We start from the raw sequence: 24,316 nt of genomic DNA, 5'->3' as shown, positions 1-24,316 counted from the left end.
AATGTTGTTGCTCTACAGTGAGAGTCCAAGAAGCATTGAATAAAGTCCCAATGGCTTTGTTTCCAATTCTGATCTGATGTTCACAGTCCTGAGAATACAAAAAAAAAAAAAAAAGGTGACGAATCTTTAACAGTCTGTACAAAAGCCATACGACAATTACTGCAAATAGTAATCAGTTAGCTGGAACATAAATTCTGAGAACATTTCACAATATAATTTTTATTTGTCACTGACGTTAGCAAAAAGATGCACAGTATATATCAACCTTGACATTAGCCAGCTTTAAATATAGAAAGCTATCACAGATCATTAAATTCTTTTTCTATAAATGAGAGTCGTAGATGCTGGATTAACATATGCAGCTATATCAGTCGTTTCTAAGGAAGGAAATACGCATGAAATAGTTGTGTGCAGAGGAAACGAAACGTAGAAAGTGTTAATATTTGTCAGTTTCTTCATTGGAAAAACCAAACATGTTACAGAATCAGTCGATGGGAGAAAATCGAGACTACCACGCACAGAAAATGTAATGTACAACAAAGTATTGGCACTTTACATGAATCCGTCATGGAGTATTTATTTTTGTACTCTGAGGATGTACAGTATGAACAGTATTAAGCTGATTTGTTAGATAGTATCTTCATCGGTCACTATCTTTTAGTCTACACGGCCTGTCTCGCGGCAGAGTGTGAGGTGCTGGAGATGTAGACGTGGGCTGAGTGTGGATGATGTACGTAATTTATCACAGACAGCGGCGGGAGCCCCTGGCAGGGCCCAGAGGCGCTCAGAAGTTGACGCCTCGCTGCTTCCAGGTGGCGCTGTGCTTCTTGGCGTACTCGCCCGCGGGGTCGAACTTGGCCTTCAGCTTGGCCCAGTCCTGCGGCCGCCTCTCCGTGACGTGCTTGAGCACCTTAACCGTCCTCTCCAGGTGGCGCGGCGAGCAGTCGTTACACCCGGACGCCACCAGGTTCGGGAGCAGTTCTGCACAAATGTGAAACAACAAAGTCACGAATGAAGTGGCTGAAAGAGGTTAGTGAGGGGATAATTCATCGCTAAGATAACGGCGAAAGCTAGATGGCGCGTTGGTGTCTGCTATTGGTGGAAATGTTCAAATCCTCCTACACCTAAGTTTTACGGAAACTGGCAATTCGTACTTCTTTTTAACTTTTACGATCGAGGACTCCTTCACATTAGCCAGAGGTGCAGGAATACTTTGAGGGGTATGATTCGTACTGGTTCCACTTGTAATTGACACCATTGTTGTATCGGTTGTAAATAATTCTCTGTTTTCTGTACGACTATGTCGGTGGTAACGGGCGGCATGTCACTTAAATAAGCAATACGAGAGATGATTTGAAAACGCGATAGCAGTTTTTTATCTACAGATAAGGTCGGCACGTAGTCTTGATGAAACAGTCGCTGTTTATCGTATCCATGGGTAGAGGAACAGTGCTTCCTTTCTATGACGAAACTAGTGCGTACGTGGTCGACACGCGACAGAGCTGATTTTCCAAAGAAGCCACAGACTTATGAGTCGGTTCACGAAACTATGAAGTTTCAATGACATGATCAGTCACGTGTATAGCAAGTTTTGGAATTGGTAGAAATACATAGTGACTAGGAATTTGATAATGACAGAATTATTATCCTCACGAACGCAGCATTCGTAAACTGGAACACGTACAAAACATGTAGATAGCATGTAAACGTTATAGTTACATGATTCTGCAACGTACTGTGAGTAGAGGAGAACAGGTGCAGTTACCGTTCTCGTTGTTGATGGGGAGTCTTGGATAGAAGAAATAACGATAGGGTTCATTTACTTTTGATACACGCACACTACAGGAAGGAAGTCGACAATGGAGTATGTCGAACCACTTATTGCTTTTGACAGTCGCTTCGTCTAAGCTTAACCAGATGCAATTACCGATACTGAGAATCTGCTGGCAAATATAAGATATAACTTAAACGTATTATATAAATGGGTAGCAGTGCTGCTCTAAGATGAGTAGATTGTTACAAGAGAAGAAATTGTAGTGAAATGCATTGCATCAGTGAGCAGGGAAAAAGGGGAAGAAACAGACACATATATCACACTTAGGTCCTGAAATTGCAGATTTCAAAAACTCTTATGGCGTACTCGAACTTTGCAGTTGAAGTTAAGCACATCTGAGGTGCAGATATGGAACTGATGCTTTGAAACTGAAGTATTTGAGGCCCTCCGTTCTAATTAAACAGCTTGTAACCTGAGAGATATTTGTTGAACACTTGCTGGTTACATAAATTACAGATGAGAAAACCTAATGCGCTACAGAACATTATTTTGAAAATGAATACTACGTTCCTATCTCAGCTTAATACAACTACGAGTGCCAAAATATTTCATTAATGAAACGTAGTGGAGTTACATGTTGTTAATTAATATCGTTTCTACACTAGAGAACAGATTTCTATAATCTCAAGCCAAAGTTATTGAGGCTAACGGACGAGACATAGTTGCCTCTAGCGAATAGATAAGGGTGTGTCCAACCAATACAGAACAATAAAAATATGAAATCTAATGTCGAATACAACTGAAACAGCAAAATGCTCGAAGTTTATGTAACACTGTGATGAAAACATTGTATATAACTGATAAATTATGGCCTCTTATGGTCAAAATCAATCACGATCCACAACACCACGGTAAAGAACATTATGTTTGTACTGCTTTTAATCTTATTGTTAGTTTCTGTGCTTCTCATGTGTTGCTTTTCAAGTCGTGTAAGTCAATCATTGTTTCAAAAAATACTTTCCCAGAATGAAATTTCACTCTGTAACAGAGTGTGCGCTGCCAGATCTCTTTATACGCTACATTACATCTGCTTCTCGCTTTATCTGATAATTAGGGAAGTATTGTAACTTCTCGACAAGTTAATGCTGTGGACCCGACCGGCACTCGAATCCAGAACCATTGCCTTTCGCGAGGTACTAATTCAGGTACCGAGCACGACTCAGGTCCCCTGCTCAAAGCTTTACCTCCGCCAGCATCATAGCAGAGATCCCGAGTTTGAGTCCCGCTCCGACGCACAGTTTCCGTGTGCCAGGAAATTTCAACATTTCCCCAATTTTCTAATGAACCTAACAGCAGATACAAAGTAGCATACAAAGAGATAAAATAATGAAGTTCCGGATGTGAAATTAGGGTGAACTGAAAATTCTTAAGCTTCAGAATGGATTGACTAAATAATAGAAAATTGCATTAAATCCATCCAAAATACGAACAGAGGGACCGTACTTAAATATTGATTATCATCTGTTATATCAGAAGACTGTTTATTAAATAAGAGAGTAATCTGGTGATCCGTTGGGAACATAAAACATTAGCGTTAAAAGTATGGGAGAAACCTATAAAACTAGGACATGTTACTGTAGTTTTCCTGATCTTTTGAGCTCTGCACTAACTTTTGGCTTGGCGTCACTTTGGTAAGAGTTGCGTCTCCCGACGTGGTAAAGCAGAGATCTACAAACAAGGATCATTGAGTCGTCCAATAAGTGGGGCAGTGTTGCTTGTGCTAGCATGGTTTCTGTGTCCAACTTGCTTCGTCCGTTATAATGTTTTTTTTTTTTTTCAGGGTAAAAGAATTCCTCACTTTCATCTACTTCTTGGTGACCTAGTTTTTATGTCAGATTTGTAGCTAATCGGATTCGTGTACTTCGTGGTCACCCATTCTAATGTTGAGTTTATCTTTATTCTAATATCTGCTTCTTCCCCTTAATTTCGTCAATGTTTGGTTTTATTGATTATTCATTGATCGATTATCTTCGTTGAATCAGTTCAACAAGCCTTGTAATAATTCTTCATGATTTTCACTGGAGTAATAAACGTCGTCAGCGAATCTTATCACTGATATTCTTACTCACTACATTTTAATCCTATACTTCAAACTTACTTTCATTTATGTCATTGATTCTCCGATTTATAGTCTGCCTTACAACCTTCTTAACCTGATTCCTTCGTTCGAGATCCTATATTCTCATAGTTGCGTGTGGATTCTGGTACGTACTCTATGTTACCCGTCTTTGCGTATAGCTTACTTTCATTTTTGTCGGAGCTGCGAACACTTTCCCCCATTCTATATTGTCGTACGCTTTTCTTAGGTTGACAAATCGTACTAAAAGTCTTGAAATCTGCTAGGTCTTGCTTTCATTATCAATCGCGAGTGCACAGCAGTATCTGCCGCCATGTTGTTGTTGTTGTCTTCAGTCCTGAGACTGGTTTGATGCAGCTCTCCATGCTACTCTATCCTGTGCAAGCCTCTTTATCCCCCAGTACCTACTGCAACCTACATCCTTCTGAATCTGCTTAGTGTATTCATCTCTTGGTCTCCCTCTACGATTTTTACCCTCCACACTGCCCTCCAATACTAAATTGGTGATCCCTCGATATCTCAGAACATGTCCTACCAACCGATCCCTTCTTCTAGTCAAGTTGTGCCACAAGCTCCTCTTCTCCCCAATTCTATTCATACCTCCTCATTAGTTACGTGATCTACCCATCTAATCTTCAGCAGTCTTCTTTAGCACCACATTCCGAAAGCTTCTATTCTCTTTTTGTCCAAACTATTTATCGTCCATGTTTCACTTCCATACATGGCTACACTCCATACAAACACTTTCAGAAACGACTTCCTGACACTTAAATCAATACTGGATGTTAACAAATATTTATTCTACAGAACGCTTTCCTTGCCATTGCCAGTCTACATTTTATATCCTCTCTACTTCGACCATCATCACTTATTTTGCTCCCCAAATAGCAAAACTCCTTTACTACTTTAAGTGTCTCATTTCGTAATCTAATTCCCTCAGCATCACCCGACTTAATTCGACTACGATCCATTATCCTCGTTTTGCTTTTGTTGATATTCATCTTATACCATCCTTTCAAGACACTGTCCATTCCGTTGAACAGCTCTTCCAAGTCCTTTGCTGCCTCTGACAGATTTACAATGTCATCGGCGAACCTCAAAGTTTTTATTTCTTCTCCATGGATTTTAATACCTACTCCAAACATTTCTTTTGTTTCCTTTAAAGCTTGCTCAATATACAGACTGAATAACATCGGAGATAGGCTACAACCCTGTCTCACTCCCTTCCCAACCACTGCTTCCCTTTCATACTCCTCGACTCTTATAACTGCCATCTGGTTTCTGTACAAATTGTAAACAGCCTTTCGCTCCCTGTATTTTACCCCTGCCCGCTTCAGAATTTGAAAGAGAGTATTCCAACCAACATTGTCAAAAGCTTTCTCTAAGTCTACAAATGCTAGAAACGTAGGTTTGCCTTTCCTTAATCTTTCTTCTAAGTCGTAGGTTCAGTATTGCCACACGTGTTCCAACATTTCTACGGAATCCAAATTGATCTTCCCCGAGGTCGGCTCTTATCAGTTTTTCCATTCGCCTGTAAATAATTCGCGTTAGTATTTTACAGCTGTGACTTATTAAACTGTTAGTTCGGTAATTTTCACATCTGTTAACACCTTTGGGATTGGAATTATTATATTCTTCTTGAAGTCTGAGGGTGTTTCGCCTTGCTCACCAGATGGTAGAATTTTGTCAGGACTAGCTCTCCCAAGGCTGTCAGTAGTTCCAATGGAATGTTGTCTACTCCCGGGGCCTTGTTTCGACTCAGGTCTTTCAGTGCTCTGTCAAATTCTTCACGCAGTATGGTGTCTCCCATTTCATCTTCATCTACATCCTCTTCCATTTCCATAATATTGTCCTCAAGTACATCGCCCTTGTATAGACCCTCTATATACTCCTTCCATCTTTCTGCTTTCCCTTCTTTGCTTAGAACTGGGTTTCCATCGAGTTCTTGATATTCATACAAGTGGCTCTCTTCTCTCCAAAGGTCTCTTTAACTTTACTGTGGGCGGTATCTATCTTACCCCTGGTGAGATAAGTCTCTACATTCTTCCATTTGTCCTCTAGCGATCCCTGCTTAGCAGTTTTGGACTTCCTGTCGATCTGAATTTTGAGACGTTTGTATTCCTTTTTGCCTGCTTCATTTACTGCATTTTTATATTTTCTCCTTTCATCAATTAAATTCAATATTTCTTCTGTTACCCAAGGATTTCTATTAGCCCTCGTCTTTTTACGTACTTGATCCTCTGCTGCCTTCACTACTTCATCCCTCAAAGCTACCCATTCTTCTTCTACTGTATTTCTTTCCCCCATTTCTGTCAATTGTTCCCTTATGCTCTCCCAAAAACTCTGTACAACCTCTGGTTCTTTCAGTTTATCCGTGTCTCATCTCCTTCATAACCAATAGATTGTGGTCAGAGTCCACATCTGCCCCTGGAAATGTCTTACAATTTAAAACCTGGTTCCTAAATCTCTGTCTTACCATTATATAATCTATCTGATACCTTTTAGTATCTCCAGGGTTCTTCCATGTATACAACCTTCTTTGATGATTCTTGAACCAAGTGTTAGCTATGATTAAGTTATGCTCTGCGCAAAATTCTACCAGGCAGCTTCCTCTTTCATTTCAATCCATATTCACCTACTATGTTTCCTTCTCTCCCTTTACCTACTCTCGAATTCCAGTCACCCATGACTATTAAATTTTCGTCTCCCTTCACTACCTGCATAATTTCTTTTATCTCGTCATATATTTCATCAATTTCTTCATCATCTGCAGAGCTAGTTGGCATATAAACTTGTACTATTGTAGTAGGCGTGGGCTTCGTGTCTATTTTGGCCACAATAATGCGTTCATTATGCTGTTTGTAGTAGCTTACCCGTAATCCTATTTTTTTAATTCATTATTAAACCTACTCCTGCATTACCCCTATTTTATTTTGTATTTATAACCCTGTATTCACCTGACCAAAAGTCTTGTTCCTCCTGCCACCGAACTTTACTAATTCCACTATATCTAACTTTAACCTATCCATTTCCGTTTTTAAATTTTCTAACCTACCTGCACGATTAAGGGATCTGACATTCTACTCTCCGATCCGTAGAACGCCAGTTTTCTTTCTCCTGATAACGACGTCCTCTTGAGTAGTCCCCGCCCGGAGATCCGAATGGGGGACTGTTTTACCTCCGGAATATTTTACCCAAGAGGACACCATCATCATTTAATCATACAGTAAAGCTGCATGCCCTCGGGAAAAGATACGGCTGTAGTTTCCCCTTGCTTTCAGCCGTTCGCAGTGCCAAAACAGCAAGGCCGTTTTGGTTAGTGTTAGAGGGCCAGATCAGTCAATCATCCAGACTGTTGCCCCGGCAACTACCGAAAAGGCTGCTGCCCCTCTTCAGGAACCACACGTTTGTCTGGCCTCTCAACTGATACCCCTCCGTTGTGGTTGCACCTACGGTACGGCTATCTGTATCGTTGAGGCACGCAAGCCTCCCCACCAACGGCAAGGTCCATGGTTCATGTGTGTGTGTGTGTGGGGGGGGGGGGGGGGGGGGTCTGTCGTCATACCTTTCCCAAAATCAAACTGATCGATATCGGTGAGATTCTAGATTTTCTTATCTATACCTAATATAATACCTTTGCTAGTAATTTGAGTACACGTGCGGCTAAGATGAGTGTGCTACAGTTCTCGCACTTATCCGATAATTTTCCGGGCTCTGTGGCTGATATTTATCCGGAAGCCTGATACATTCGAAGTCTCACAGATCCTACACTCTGACGCGAGTAGTCGTATGTTCACCATATCGTTCAAAGGTTTTGAATTACCGAAGGAAAGTTTACAATATCTTCTACCTTAGTTAATAGCAAGTATTCCAAAACTCTGTTAAATCCTAATGCCGGATCAACTTTGTCTTCCATATCGACTCCCATTGTTTCTTATACGACGTCATCAGATGGTTCCCTCTCTCCTAGAGGACTCAAATGTACTCATTCTACCTATCCCCTCTCTCGTCTATTTTTGACAGTGGATTGTCCATTATACTCTAAATGTTAGTATCCTTCATTTTAAGATCCTTTTTTGACTTTTTTATACGATGAATTAGTCCATCCGATGACGATTTCGTTTTGGCTACCCTACTCTTCCTGTTTGTTCCATTTCTAAGCGACTAAATGACCATATTCCAGTCATTCACATTTTTTTTTTACTTCCTTCTTTGCTCGATCAGCTGAAAAATTTCTAATGTTACCCAAGATTTCTTCGTGGTTACCTTCCTTGTACCTATATACTTCCTTCCAAATATTCTGCCATTTCTAGATACGTCCGTTCCTCTTCAGATTAACTGTTATTCATTATCGCATTATCTACGTGCTCAGAGAACTTCAGACGCACCTCATCATTCCACAGCACCCAAGTATCCCACTTCCTCCCATACCGATTAAACTTCGGTCTACTCTACTCCTAATTATTTAATTTCCATCCGAGTGCGTATTTGCTTCTGGTTGCGCCTTGCAAACCAGTATCTCGTATGGGAATGTCTCTCTGACCATGACGTAATCGAGCTGAAACCTTTCAGTGTCCTGGGTCTTTTTCCAATACGTGTCCTTTCCTTGTGATTTCCGATTAGTGTAGCGGTTGTTATTAGCTGAACTGGACTGTAAAAGTCATTTTAGTCTCTTTCTCCTCATTACTACTACCATAACATTTTCTCTTCTTTCATCTATTATTTCGTTCCGATCCCACATGGTCATTAGTTTATCGTCTACCTTTACACACTGAAATATCAATTCGCAAACTTCGTATACACCCTCAATCTCTTCACATTCTGCTTGTGACGCGTCTATATATGTATCGTAAATGTTATTTTTGTCGTTGTGTTGCTGTCGACTACGATGAGAATAAGCCTATCACAGACAGATAATTGAAATTGTCTGACGTGTACCTTCCTATTCATAAAGAGTTCTACTCCCGTTAAACAGTTTTCTGTTGCTGTTCATATTATCCTACGCTCTTTGGGTCATAAATTCTTATTTACTTTCCATTGTACTTCCCTAACACCCGCTACATCTAGACTGAGGCTTTGCATTTTTGTTTCCTGTTTTTCTAGCTTCCCTACCACGTGCGAACCTCTCAATTTCCACTCTCTCAGATGGAGAATCTTATCTTTTCGTTGGTAATTCGGTATTTTCCTCGAGGTTACCTCTCTCTGGGCAACCTCTTTCCAAAGATCCGAAAGCAGTTTAATTCCGGAAAATTATGCCAATTGAGAGATCATTACGACTCTTGCTTCAATCACAGGCCACTTGTCCTGCGGATGCACCATATGTCTTTAAGACAATGACTTTACTTACCTTCCGCATCCTCGTACTATTGGTCATTGCAGACTCTTCCGTCTTTGAGGAGCAACCTCCCATCCCGAGAGAGGGAGGGTACAGTGAACTTCTTTCTGCTCCCCGCATTCACTGACGAGAAGGCGGGTCACTCCTTATACCGGAAGTCTTCGGCGGCCATTGCTGACATTTTTTATCCAGAATTAATGCAATGACTGGAATCGAAGCTAGGACTCAATTTTGCTTACTAACGAAAGCCTAGACCATGGTTTCACCTCTAACAATGCTGCTTTCATTTTATACGCCTGTAAAAAGTCATTGGTTTATTTTCATTACCAATACATGAACAACGATCTCGTCTGAATTTGGCTCTGAAGGCAAGCACATTCGCTCCTGTGACACATTTGCTAATATTTACTACGGCCCAAATTGCTTGCTTCTATGTTTCTCATCCCGTGTTTTAAGACTTTATCACTCCTCGCAGCGCGTAACATGGTGTCTAACCTTGAGGCACGGAGGTACGCTAGATTCTCAGTGAATCTGCGCAGTGGCTTAACAACTGAGTGTGCTTTTTAAGTGGCTTTCCAAGCTCTCTGAGGCAAATATTGGGCTTTTCCACAATGTCCACCTCAGAAAATATGACGCACAGCATGTAAAATGTGACAAAGTACTGAATAAATTTTACACGATTCATTAACAGATGGCGCACGCGATTGATTGATGCGAAAAGAAAGGGATCTGGTTACAAAGTTAAAATAAATTTGCCAAATGATGAAAAACAGTGACCCCATGACGTGGGTTAAGATCTAGGAAAGGGATTCACGTTACAAATACTGATATCTTCAAATAGCTGCCAGAAGTAACCAAAAGTGAATAATGAAAACGCGTTATTGCCTTCGATTATTGTTCTCGAGAGGTTAGTACATCATTTCTGTGGCAGTTGGTTACGGAACCAATCCACAGTTTAGTAACAACATCGCAGAATATTGTCTAGAGCTAACATTCTTTTGCCCGCAACATCAGACCACAACTTCTGTTCCTGACAGGACTCACAGAGATAACATTGATCACGTCTCCTATATCGATACACAGTGTTGCAAGTACCCATCGGTACCTGTTCCTCTGCATTTTTGTTGATAAATATAGCTATCGTGACAATGACCCACTGGCTGCTGCACGCCCTTGGAACTGCGACCACTGCTTATTTGGAACGCGACCTTCTGTCTTCGACTTTATACACCCAGTAGTTTGCCTTCGCCTCGACGGCGCTCGCGGGAACTGGTCTACCTCGCTGTGGGTTAGATGGAGAACCGGGTGTCTGAAACGATTTTATTACCCTGACATTTCTCTTGGACTGGAACGAAAACGTAAGTCGTTGTCTTTCGGCAGTATGTTACTGTAATTGAGCAACCAAGGCACACATTTTGGTGCTCAACATGAATCTCTCTCAACTTTTAGTAATAACGTACCCTCTGCTACAATGAAAAAGCATCGTTACGGCGGCCAACCTTGATCAAATCCTCCTAGCTCTGCAAATCTAAGTTCCTGAAAAATCTGTTTTCCGATTCATCATTAACCAGTTCTGCAATTTTCTGCTCCGCTGCGCTTTCAAAACACATTCAAATGTGTGTGGAATTGGTTGGTTGGTTGTGTGAGGGAGGACACCAGACAGCGAGGTCATCGGTCTCATCGTATTAGGGAAGGACGGGGAAGGAAGTCGGCCGTGCCCTTTCAAAGGTACCATGCCGGTATTTGCCTGGAGTGATTTAGGGAAATCACGGAAAACCTAAATCAGGATGGCCGGACGCGGGATTGAACCGTCGTCCTCCCGAATGTGAGTCCAGTGTGCTAGCCACTGCGCCACCTCGCTGGGTCTGTGTGACATCTTATGGGACTTAACTGCTAAGGTCATCAGTCCCTAAGCTTACACACTACTGAACCTAAATTATCCTCTCTGCCTCGTGATGACTGGGTGTTGTGTGATGTTCTCAGGTTACTTAGGTTCAAGTAGTTCTAAGTTCTAGGGGACTGATGACCATAGATGTTAAATCCCATAGTGCTCAGAGCCATTTTTTGAAGCCCTAAATTATCCTAAGGACAAACACACACACCCATGACCGAGGGAGGACTCGAAACTCCTCCGGGATCAGCCGCACAGTCCATGACTGCAGCGCCCTAGACCGCTCGGCTAATCCCGCGCGGCGCTGCGCTTTCAGCTGGCTAGATAACCCTTACTGATGGTTTACCTCTTGTCCCATTCATTCGCCTAAAAATCCAGTAAGGATCCTCACGCCACCTATTTTTCCCACCGCTTTACACTTCTCAAATAATTTGACCTCTTAATTCTAATGTCCTGGAGCATCGTCACACTTCAGATTTTTTTCACAATCTTCTTTTCTAGTTTCCCCACGACGCGGCACATTACCATACAATAGTATGTTTCGGTACTGTCATACGAAACATCTCTGTTCCACATAAATATTTAACAGCGAACAGAGCTTTCATCCCTAAAGTATTGTTGGCGTGACTGTTTAACGGTGTCTTTCTGGCTGAAGTATTAGCCAAAAAAAAAGCTTTCTACACCTCCACCAGTACGCTTCACATTCCTAATTTGAGCGTCCGTAAGCGTAACCTTGTTCGAGCGCAGTAGAACGTCTTCACTTTTTTTGTGACACGTTTTCGCAAGCGACATTTTAAGCCAAAGATATTAAATTGCAGGATAGGGAAAACTTCCCCACAGAACAGTTTAGGACTATCAGATTTTTCTTTGAAAAACTGAACAACGGGTTCGTAAATGTGCATCCAGTAAGTATTTCCGTCCGTCAGTACGAGACAAACGGAACCTAGCAGCAGGTGAGCAAGTTCCACTCTACGTACAAACAAGCTCCTCGTCCAGACCGTGAAGGCCCAAGGGCTACTGTCCGCCTGCCGTCGCAGCCTGTGCCTCGCTGAGTCACGTGGATGCGGTATGGAGGGGTGTGTGCTCAGCACACTGCGCTGCCAGCTGTTTTGCCGACTTCTCAGACCTTGGAGCTGCTACTTCTCATTCAAGTAGCTCCTCACTTGACATCAAGAGACTGAGTGCGCCCTGTACCAGTCTCCCCACCAAGGAAAAATCCTTGGCAGTACCGGGAACCGAACGAAGGTCTTCCGTAAGGCAGCCATCTGTGGTCAGCATTCAGCTAAGGAGGCAGACTAGATCACGCTCTACCTCGCGAAAATTATGATTATATATTCCGTTGAAACAGTGTATTCAAATAGCAATTCTTGTAGGAAAACAAGCTGCACGAATTCGAATTCAAAAGAATTTTATACAAAGTAAGAGTTTTCATAACATTTGCGCGAGATACACTGTCCTCCGAACTCCATCATAGTCCTTACAACGAAGCAGAATTCAGTTTCCTAGATAATAAACCATATGGCCTTATATAACGGAAGAAATACCATAAATGTGGACGAAGTCAGGAAGCCTTTTTATTTCATTTCCATGAAATCCAGTGGTCAAAAGCTGGGAAGGTCCTTCCAGTCGTTGGATACTGCCTTTCTATACTCTGAATAACAGACCCACTAGGACAATCATTATCATCTTGAAAAATAGTTTTTCTTTTTAAAACTGTTCTCAGGACACCTAAGATGGCATTCTAGTATTCATGGGTCCATGTAGGAGCGAGTACAGGTCTCTCAAAAGATATTTGACATTGGCAATCAAGAGAAACATAATTCCAAGTAGATGCCGTTTCTTTCATTAACGTTCAATAAATAACGAAGAGTCCCAGTTGACACCAGATCATTTTACGTCGACGGCCATTGTTTAAAGAGTGGCAATCATTGCTGAAACGAGTTACGTAATTCAATTCCCATATAAACGGAGTGTCCATTGATTCTGTTTAAGCCTTACGATTTTGTGCGTCTAAAGGCAAGTGAGCTGCTTTCACGAACCCATTTGTGAAGCTTCCTGCAAGATTTACGTTATTCAAGTACTAGACACAAATGTATCCATTCATTTCACTAAGGGAAACTTCCGGTACCAATGGTCAATCCACAACAAAGTCTGTAATCAAAAGGTTACTGACTATGCTTCCTACAGATTTTTGTCAGATATTTGCGCCAAATGTATCACAAAAATTGCCGTTGTGTAGCTAATGAATTTCTCAGTAGGGAAACTTCTATCAGCTAATTCTGCACTTTATCAGAAATACCAGCGTGAAGGAAACCTATAAAGATAATTGTTAAAACATTAAGCCATTTAGAGACTGTATTTTGTAAATTCGAGTTCACTAGAACTGTAAGGGAACGTAGATGAAGATGAGATGGGATACTTAATAATGTGAGAAGAATTTCATAGAGCAGTAGAAGACCTAAGCCGAAACAGGGCCCCGAAAGTTACCGACATTGCATCAAACCACTGACAGCGTTGGGAAAGGCAGCCGCGACAAAATTCTTTCATCTGGTGTGCAAGATGTAGGGGACTGACGTAATACATCCGCACATAAAGAAGAATACAATAATTACAATTTCAAAGAAAGTAGGTGCTGACGGATGTATTACCAAACTGTCAGTTTAATAAGTCATGGTTGCAGAATACTAAGATGAATTCTTAACGCAAGAGCGGAAGAGCTGGTAGAAGCTGAGCTCGGAGAGATTAGTTTCAATTCTGGAGAAACGAGAGAACGCGTAAGGCGATGTAGACCCTACGACTTACCTTTGAAGATAGGTGAAGGACAGGTAGACTTAGGTAAAGCTTTTGACAATGTTGAATGGAGTATACTGTTTGAAATTATAAAGGTAGTAGGGGTAAAATACACGGAACGAAAGGCTATTTACAACTTGTGCATAAAACACACAGCAGTTTTAACAGCCAAGAGGCATGAAAGTGAAACAGTGGTTGAGAAGGGAGTGAGACATCGTTGTAGATAATCATCGTTGATTCAGTCTATACACTCACCAAGCAGTAAAGAAAACCAAAGAAAAACTAGAAGTAGGAATTACAATAAAATAAACTTTCAGGTTCTTCGATGACACTGTAATTCTGTCAGAGGCTGTAAAGAGCTCGAAAGAGTAGACGAACGGAATGAACAGTATCTCTAAAGCAGGATATAAGATTAAAATCAACAAAAGCAAATCCAGTACCATGGAATGTAGTCGAATTAAGCGATGCTGAGTAAATTAGATTCGCAACGAGACATTAATGGTAGTACATGAGTTATGCTGTTTGGGCAGCAAAATAACTAAAGATGGTCGCAGTAGAGAGGATATAAAACGCAGATTGGCAATGGCAAGAAAAGCATTTCTGAAGAGAAATTTGCTAACGTCGAGTATTGATATTTCTTCTCTGAAAGTATCTGTATTGAGTGTAGCCGTTTGCGGTAGTGAGTCATGGAAGAGTGTAGAAGCTTTTGAGATGTGGTGTTACAGAAGAATGCTGAAGATTAGATTGGTAGATCACATAATTAAGGACAGGTTACTGAATAGAATTGGGGAGAAAAATTTGTGGCACAACCTGACTGGAAGAAGGGTCCGGTTGGTCGGACACATTCTGAGACAGCAGAGGATAATCAGTTTAGTGTTTGATGGAAGTGTGGGAGATAAAGGGAAACCAAGATATGAACACAGCAAACAGATACAGAAGGATGTAGGTTGTAAGTACTTATTTGGAGATGAAGAGGCTAGCACAGGATAGAGTCGGATGGAAAGCTGAATCAGACTAGCCATCGGACTGATGACCGCAACAAAAGTTCACCTTAACTCCATGACAATGGCTTTTAAATATGCCTATTGCCGTCTCCGCTGTTCCAGATAATCTCAAGACGAGTTAACGACGCGAAACGCGTAGCTAATAATGAATCTCTTGCAACAGTGTCCGTTTTCTGTTTTCGGAACATTGAACCACTGTTGCTGCACCAAACCAAAATGGAGTGGAGTAGTGTATTGGATGGGTCATTAATTTACATTTTTCTTCTTTTACATCTACATCTACATACATACTCCGCAATCCACCATACGATGCGTGGCGGAGGGTACCTCGTACCACAACTAGCATCTTCTCTCCCTGTTCCACTCCCAAACAGAACGAGGGAAAAATAACTGTCTATATGCCTCTGTACGAGCCCTCATCTCTCTTATCTCATCTTTGTGGTCTTTCCGCGAAATATAAGTTGGCGGCGGTAAAATTGTACTGCAGTCAGATCAAATGCTGGTTCTCTAAATTTCCTCAGTAGCGATTCACGAAAAGAACACCTCCTTTCCTCCAGAGACTCCCACCCGAGTCCCTGAAGCATTTCCGTAACACTCGTGTGATGATCAAAGCTACCAGTAACAAAACTAGCAGCCCGCCTCTGAATTGCGTCTATGTCCTCCCTCAATCCGAAATGATAGGTATCCCAAACGCTCGAGCAGTACTCAAGAATAGGTCGTATTAGTGTTTTATAAGTGGTCTCCTTTACAGATGAACCACATCTCCCCAAAATTCTACCAATGAACCGAAGACGACTATCCGCCTTCCCCACAACTGCCGTTACATGCTTGTCCCACTTCATATCGCTCTGCAATGTTACGCTCAAATATTTAATCATGGTGACTGTGTCAAGCGCTACACTACTAATGGAGTATTCAAACATTACGGGATTCTTTTTCCTATTCATCTGAATTAATTTACATTTGTCTATATTTAGAGTTAGCTGCCATTCTTTACACCAATCACAAATCCTGTCCAAGTCATCTTGTATCCTCCTACAGTCACTCAACGACGACACCTTCCCGTACACCATAGCAACATCAGCAAACAGCCGCACATTGCTATCCACCCTATCCAAAAGATCATTTATGTAGATAGAAAACAACAGCGGACCTACCACACTTCCCTGGGGCACTCCAGATGACACCCTCACCTCCGATGAACACTCACCATCGAGGACACACCTGTTAGAAGTCTCGGTAGACATGAGTATGTAACACAAATGCGCCCGTAACACTGCTTCCCTTTGCGAGCAGCCAGCTCAAATTACAACCTGGTCTTCCTTACGAACGTTTTCTCAATTTTCATAAGACTGGGATTATAGGAAGGTTCCTTAAGCAACGATAACTGAATACCTCCTACTAGCCCTTAGTGTGCTGGAATTAGAATTAAAACACAAGAAAGATTTACACACGAAATTAAACTAGATAAAGGAATTATACAAGGGGATTCATTAAGCAAACTCGTGTTCAGCTTAATAACGGACAACATCACTGATGAAGTAACTTCATCAGTTTAATAAAACAGCTTATCAGTTATGGAAACCTTAACTAAAAAACTAAGAGTATGGTAACATCAAAAGAACCTGTGTGAAGTAAGTTAAATGCACATGGTGTGTCAATTGAACAGGTGATGAGCTTTTATTATCTAGGCACTGTTATGACTAGCTACAAAGACTTAACTGTGGAAGTGAAAAATCAAGTGGCAGAGGCAGTAAAGGTAGCCAGATGTATGGAGAAACAAATTTATGGATGCTGAGAGGAAAATAAAAATACGAGTATATAAAACAATGGGATGTCCTGTTTCGACATATCTGTCAGAAACTAGAGCAGAAACGAAAAAGATAAAACAAAAATTAATGGTAGTGAAAATGAAGATTCTAAGACGGTTCCAAGGAGTAAAGGTCGATAAGGGAACCGTGTGGAATACAAAATCGAAGTAAATGGATGAAGACAAAGGAAGGAAATTGGATCATGTGGAAAGGATAGACCCTTGAATACTAGCTAAAACATGGACGACCGTAAGGGAAACGGCTACCTGGACGACCTACCAAATTGGACAGCAGTTGGCCCCTTACTACCACTCGTCAGCAGACAAACAGGGGAATCCCTAGTCAGCAGAAGAAGGAGAAGAAGAGTTAGAGAGGAAGTTAAACCTATCAAATGGCCGACAGAGGTGGCAGAGAAAGGCGAGTGCGAGGTGCGAATCGGCGGTACTCACTCTTGAGCTCTTTGCCCTCTGGCGTGCACTTGCCGTCGCCGTCGTCCAGCAGGCACTGCACGTAGGCCCTGAAGAGGCGCTCGTTGCTCAGCACCTCGTCTATGTCGACTCTGTCGAGTCTGTCCTGCTGCGGCGCCGCGCGTGTGGCAACCGCGGCCAGCGAGAGCAGGCAGCAGGCGATCAGGATTGTGGCCATGTCCGCGGTCCGTGGTCGGTGGCAATGCAGTACCGTGCTGGCCGGCCGCCGCCTCTTATAGCCGCCACTGTGACGTCAGCGACTACACGTGACGCAGCAGCAACAAACGTGTGGGCCGTGGGGTGTCCCCTCCCGGGACCGGTCACTGGCACCTCTCAGAGCTGAGAGGCCCGATTGCACTTTTCCGTGCCGCCCGTGACCTCCACCAGAGGCCAAGAAGAGAGAGGTGTTCATTGGTATGCGTAAGCACGCCCACATCTTTCAGAAGTCTCGGTAGATATGTGACTGCCTTCCACACGCCGTATGTAACGCTGCCGCATAACACAACTTCCCTTCATGATAATACGAGAGCTGTTCCGAAAGTAACGCTAAAACTACTTATTGTCTTCCCTGAATGCTGCAGATACTTCCTGAATACAAAATTACCACTCCCTGTCATTCCTATTCGATACTAGAGGGGTTCGACAAAACTATGGAAACCTCACCACGCCTAATATGGTGAAAAAACGAGCTCGCATTCAAAACAGGTTCCAGTCGTATTGGACTTGACATATGCAGGTTCTGTGTGGTTATGAAGGAAATCTTATATCATTCTTCCTGCAAAACAGGATGCTGTTGGCGATTATGGAAGTGGAGAGCACATCCTTCTCTCCAAAGTAGACAAAAGGCTAGAAAATACTGAGATTTGGTAGACGTGGCGACTAGCATCGTCGTGCTCAAAAAATCAATCTTGGACGATGTGAGTTTGTGTTAACTGTCCTCTTGGAACACAGCATTACCATGTGGGAGCAAACATTGTACAAGAGGATAGTCCTCATCGGCCAAATCGGTCACATGATCCTTGACAGTAATGCTACCTTACAGAGTAAGCATGGGGCTCATGGAGTACCATGATATGGCTAGCCAAACCCACGTCAAGTTTCACTCTTGGGACGTAAACTCGGCCAGATGTTCGAGACAGTGTCAAACAATACTCATACGACCAGATGACTTTCTTCCATTGCTCCACTGCCTGATTCCGACACCACTTTCTCCTCTTAAGGACATTTTCATCGCTGATGAGTGGTCTTGGAATTCTAGCTGGCCCTGCATTTCCCTGCTTATGGAGTTCCTTCATGTTTTGGTTCTGATAGGATTGGCGAGTACGACATTTTAGTGATAGGGGTAAAATCACAAAGGCAATCCCAATCGGTTCAATTTTGGGTCCACTCCTATTCCTTATATATGTGAATGACCTTCCACTCAACAGTCAACATTAGAACATTTTACAGACCATACTATTGTTATAATAAATCCCATTACAGAGAAAGCAACGTAAGAGTTAGGAAATCATTTTTACAAAATATTGTTAACTTTTTCTCTGAATATGTACGCTCTCTAAATTTTGAAAAAGCACACTACATGTCGTTCATTGCAACAAATAGTGTCATTCCAACAATTGATGTAGTGCGTTACAGGGAATCAATAAGAAGCGTAGAATGTTCCAAATGTTTGGGTATAAATAAAGATGAGAACTTGAAATATGAGACGCCTACTAGTGAGTTTCTCAAGCAGTTAAGTTGACCACTTTTGCTCTTCGTATATTTGCGAAACCTTGCAAAGAAACAATGAACCTCCTGACATATTTTGCAGATTTCCACCCTATAATTAGGTATGGCATAATTTAATCAGTCACAGAAAGGATGAAAATATTGATTGGACTAAAGCTAACAGTAAGAATAATATGTTGTCCAATGTTTTTTATTCCAGTCTTTCATCACAATATCAATTCTTTAGACGATGACCGGTTTCAGTCCTGATCTACAACATACAAATATATACACCTAGTGAACAGAGAGTCTTTCAACATAATACATCAATACGTATCACAATATACTATCATGTAACCAGGGAATTGTACAGATAAAATACAGTAAAACGTACCTTTTTTACACCATGTCCTAAAGTGATAGGGCCATAATGGCATCGTCAAAACATATAAATATAATCAGCACAGCATCGTCACATAGATCTAAAATGAGGTGTAGAATAGGCCACATCGTCCACACAGTCATTTTTGCAACTGGCTACTGAAGCACGGTAGCTACCGGAAATCTGTTTGTCTACATCCCAACACCAGAACCATCATATTTATCAGACTCTTTACTCAAACTATGTTTTACACCGGGTTTACAAGATCGTTTGTAGTAGTTGTGACAAATTTGACATCGGTCAAACTGGCCGTTCTTTTACGATTTGATTCACGGAGCATTCGCAGCCACATAACAAAACTGCATTGGGAATACATTTGGCAGAAACCGGCAACACTGCAGGTAACATCGAAAGTTGTGTGCTTATTCTACACAGGGGAGAGAAGGGTTGCGCTCTCGACTTGTTGGAGCAGTTGGAGATTTACAAAGACAAAGAGCATGAACCCACTTGGGCCTATCACCTACTTTACTTTGTTTGATTACGTACTAGAATAACCAAAAAATGCATCGCGTATTTATACCTAGCCTTACTTGATGATTTATGTCGAGAACAGTAGGCATTTGCATTACTTCCATACATTAGTCGCTCTAATCCTATAACTGATTATGTCCTACATACTCATGGAATGTACAGCCACACTAAATAACTTTATTTATTGACTGTTGATATGTTGTTTAAACGTTTTCTGTTGGAGACATATCACGATGTATGTAAAGCCCTCTAGTGGTGAAGTTCTTACGATCGTTGCGCACCTACATAACATCCTGGCGGCAGACCCAACAGAGGGCGCTGATCGTTGATCTGTCTTTTTTCAGCTGTCATATAGGCATTTTATCTTTCATAGGCAATTTATAGGTTGCTACAGACAATGTATTATGTATATTAATTGTTGACTGTAAATTCACCATAAAAAGGGTCGGACCTATTCCACTCATATATCTCCTTTTAATACTTTTATATGGGTAACTGTAATTGTCTTTTAATGTAACACAATTGGTTTCTATGATAGTTATCAATTTTAAAAGTCTGCTGCATGTATTTTACATAATGTGTTTTTATCAGATTATGTTTTTGCGTAAACGATGACTACATCTAAGCCCACAGTAGCGACATCTAGGGAGGATGAAGGCATACAGATGTCTGGTTGCTACTGTACTTCAGTAGCTAGTTGCACTATTGACTGTGTGGACGGTGTGGCCCATTCTACACCTTATTTTAGACGGTGCAGTGCTGATCATATTTATATGTTTTGACGATGCCATTATGGCCCTATCACTTTAGGACATGGTGTAAAAAAGGTACGTTTTACTGTATTTAATCTGCACATTTCCCTGGTTGCATGATAGTGTATTGTCATACGTATTGGTGTATTATGTTGAAAGACACACTGCTCTCTAGGTGTATATATTTGTATACTGTAGATCTGAGGATGGTCATTACGGACTGAAACCGGTCATCGTCTAAAGAATTGATATTGAGATGAAAGACTGGAATAAAAAACATTTGACAGTATTGGATCACTGTTTGTATGCGCGACTATGTCGCAGTTGGTGGTAATATGTTGTGTTTACCCACGGACGTTACGTAGGTACCATTTCAAGGAGCTAGGCATTATAACTGTGCCATGACAATACATACTTGTGGTAAAGGAATGTGTGAAACACTAGAGGGAACTAGGACCTTTATTACCCATGGCTGAGAGAGGAGTTCAATATGCAGCAATAAAAGTTTTGGATCATTTGCCCAATAACATAAAATATCTGACGGGTAGCGAAAGAAGTTTCAAATCTAATTTAAATCATTTCTCTGGGACACCTCCTTCCATTCCATTGACGAATTTCTACTTAAAAACTGTTAACTTTTTAAGCGTAGTTGGATGAGTAGGAATAAAATGACAAAGTGTTCGTTAAAGTTAACAGTAACCATATACACATATCGTTTAAACCGGCTCATTCCAAATTATTTCGATAAAACTTAGCTGTTGATGTTTCCCCGATTTTCCTTTCTGCAGTATAAATCTTCGATAAAGTGCCTCTTGAAACACCAGGCACTTCGGCTATCTTGGTCACGGAAGCACCCACGATTGGAGCACCAACCATTCCACCACGTTCGGAGTCACTTAGCTCCGACATAATGCACTACACGGAACAGTCTTCTGGCCGCGAGTGACATTTGCAACGTACTGATGACAATACATAGGTGCCGTTCGTGTTCACATACATCGGTGCAACCTTCAGGGTAGGCTAGGATCTGCATTTATAACGAAGCGCATTTCTCTCATTGTTTCCATACTTTTGTCCAATCCCTGTATATAAAAATGGAAATATCTTATGGCTTTGTTGGCTAAGTTATTCTACGGCATGTGTTCAGCACATGTCAGAAATACTGTTATTCGTTCGCGCATATCGCTCCTCTCTCCTTGCGGAAATGTGGGAGTTAACTCTTATATGTATTTGTAGACTATTAAGAAAGTGACTAACGCATGTGTTACTGGTGGTCTGATGATGTATTTGGGTTGTATAATTATGAGAGAAGGGAGAGGGTGTAAGCCGGTGCTCGTCCATAGCCTACTCCTCTAGAAGACCATCAAGCTCAGTGCCCTCATCCGAAGAACGGATGTTACATGCACTCATTTCATTTGACGCTGCAGATGGGTTTGGAATTTAACACATGGCATTGTCGCCAAGACTACTGTTGGGGATGGTTATGTCTCCTCTTCTGGCCAAATTATGGCAGTGAAAAGTTTATCCACCACCAGGATCCGAAGCGTCATGCCTCCGAATTGGCCGTCACAGCACAGACTTGCATTAGCGACGCCGTCTACGGAGTGAGAGTTCAGTGCTATGTATTTAGATACTCTCTGAAGCTAACACTGTAACTGTACTTGTAACGAGTACGATGTGGAATTTAATACTGACTCCTTCGCAGCCCAATTCGCGTCGTCCGCGTCAGTAACTCGTTGTGAGTGAAAACTGCCCCTAATTGAACCGAACACTTGAAAGCAGATGGCAGTACGCCATGGTGTGGGTAAGGTTAATACATTCTGCCCATTTTCCCAAAGACTTGTTAACTGAAATGATAGGTTACTGATGTAATTGTATTTATCACCTCGAAATAATCAAACTGCGACAAGGAACCATGGTGCTGGCACTTCTCAACATAATAACGGTTCAATGACGCACATTTTTAACAGATCTCTATGACCTGGCGGTACTTTGTTGCTAGAAGTCTCCACTTTGATAATTGAGAAAACTTCCACCTGAAAAATCAAATCGTCGTCTTTCTGGAAATGTAATGTTATATCTATTTTCAGCATCTATACTTTTTCTGTTGAAATAATTAGCAACCATTTGCACAAAAGAAATTTTATTCCTTTACCGGTTTCATACACCTAATGTCCTGCTTCGAAATTTGCATTATTCGTGAGCGTCAAAATTAAGCTGATGTATGAAGCATTCGAACACATGTTATTTTTGACGGTGGCTAATAATGTGATAGTTATAAACTACTGAAGAAGGGCATTAGGTGCGTGAATCCGGCAAAGGAATAAAATTTCTATTGTTCGGTTGCCTGCTGATTATTTCAACGAATTCTGAAAATTCGTGCAACAATATGGTTTCTTCACCCGAGGTTCGAGGAAGAAGGCTCTGAAAGTCATTTCAGGAGAATACGGGGGGATGAGGCAAAACTCGATAGCTTAATGAAACTGTGTCCTTTGCAGAATAATCTGAGGCTACGTCTTTACAGCCTCCCGTGACGTCGTATAAATCGCGGTAAGATGGTCGTCTGGTGGTTTGTCTCTTATGAATCTGATCTAATAGCACCACACCATGGCATTCCCAAAACACAGTATGATCTTTTTTTATGATGGTCGGGTGTTTGACTTTTCCCACTGCCTGCTTGGCTCGTGTAATTCTAGGTCACTGTTATACACCTACGACTCGTCCATAATGATTAGGCACCTAAAGAAGCCATCGGGATTCGTCTACTACGGCTGCAACATTTTCGCTATGGTCATGCTATGGCGGTCTTATAAAATTGGTGCGGACAGTTCCGCAACCCATCGGGCTGCGATATTGTCTTGTTGAAAATTACGCGCAAAATGTTACAATGTAATCGAAGACTGTATCTCACTTATTCCACTGTGATGCTCTGGTCTTCGAGCACCAAGGCTTTCTCTTCTCCTGTGGTTCCCGGCTCCTCACAGACTGGTGATCCGCCACTCCGTTCTTCGTTACTCAAGCTTGTTTGAGCAGACCTGAAGCGCCTCCAACATGGACTGATTGTGTCACGTGGTGGAGCTTCGCAGCCGTACATTTCCACCAACTTAGCATGGATTGTTGCAGTGTTCTTCCCCTCCAAAAACAAAGAATTACTGCACCACGGTCCACTTGATCAATGGTTGCACCATTATGTCTTGCCTGTTCCAGCGGCGAGGACTTGAATTCATATCAGGGCCGCTGACATGTACCTACAAAGAAACGAAAAATTTATTGTGTTGCGTTTTTAAATCATAGCCCTTCTGCCATTTTAAAATTAAAATTCCTTACTTGTCAAGTCTTACATTGTTTCGGCCTTTAGCCTCATTTGAAATATTATTTAAGGATAAAACCTTGCGCTTTCTGCCTTTTGAAAATTTATTGTAATCATGGGCCTTCAGCCGTTTTAAAAATCATAGAGGTTGGGCCTTTAAGCCATAAGACGGTGTGACATATTCAGTCGATAGTTAAGCTCGGAAATTTGGACTGTAATATTTCGCCAACTAAATAATGTTATATGTGTTCGAGTGTAACTGTCACTACAATAAATTTTCAAAGGCAGACGTCCTAAAGCTTTATCCTTGAATGGTTTTTTAAGAAAAGGAGGCTGAAGGCCCAAACAATCTAATTCTTAACAAGTAAGGAATTTTAATTTTAAGACAGCTGAAAGCCTATGATTGAAAAACACAACTACAATAA

General features: G+C 41.6%; 1 protein-coding gene across 1 annotated transcript; it reads right to left on the bottom strand.

Moving 5' to 3' along the window:
• Positions 1-544: 544 nt before the first annotated feature.
• Positions 545-17,431, bottom strand: LOC126483774 (ejaculatory bulb-specific protein 3-like). The gene is made up of 2 exons (XM_050106929.1): positions 17,192-17,431; positions 545-981 (listed from the first exon to the last, which is right to left on the bottom strand). Exons 1-2 carry the CDS (start codon positions 17,385-17,387, stop codon positions 785-787), a joined length of 393 nt encoding a protein of 130 aa, XP_049962886.1. The 5' UTR covers positions 17,388-17,431; the 3' UTR covers positions 545-784.
• Positions 17,432-24,316: the final 6,885 nt, after the last annotated feature.

This window comes from Schistocerca serialis, chromosome 6 (assembly GCF_023864345.2).
Source record: "Schistocerca serialis cubense isolate TAMUIC-IGC-003099 chromosome 6, iqSchSeri2.2, whole genome shotgun sequence".
NCBI lineage: Eukaryota > Metazoa > Arthropoda > Insecta > Orthoptera > Acrididae > Schistocerca > Schistocerca serialis.
Note: the sequence above shows the minus strand (reverse complement) of the source record. Positions and strands in the feature narration are given on the sequence as shown.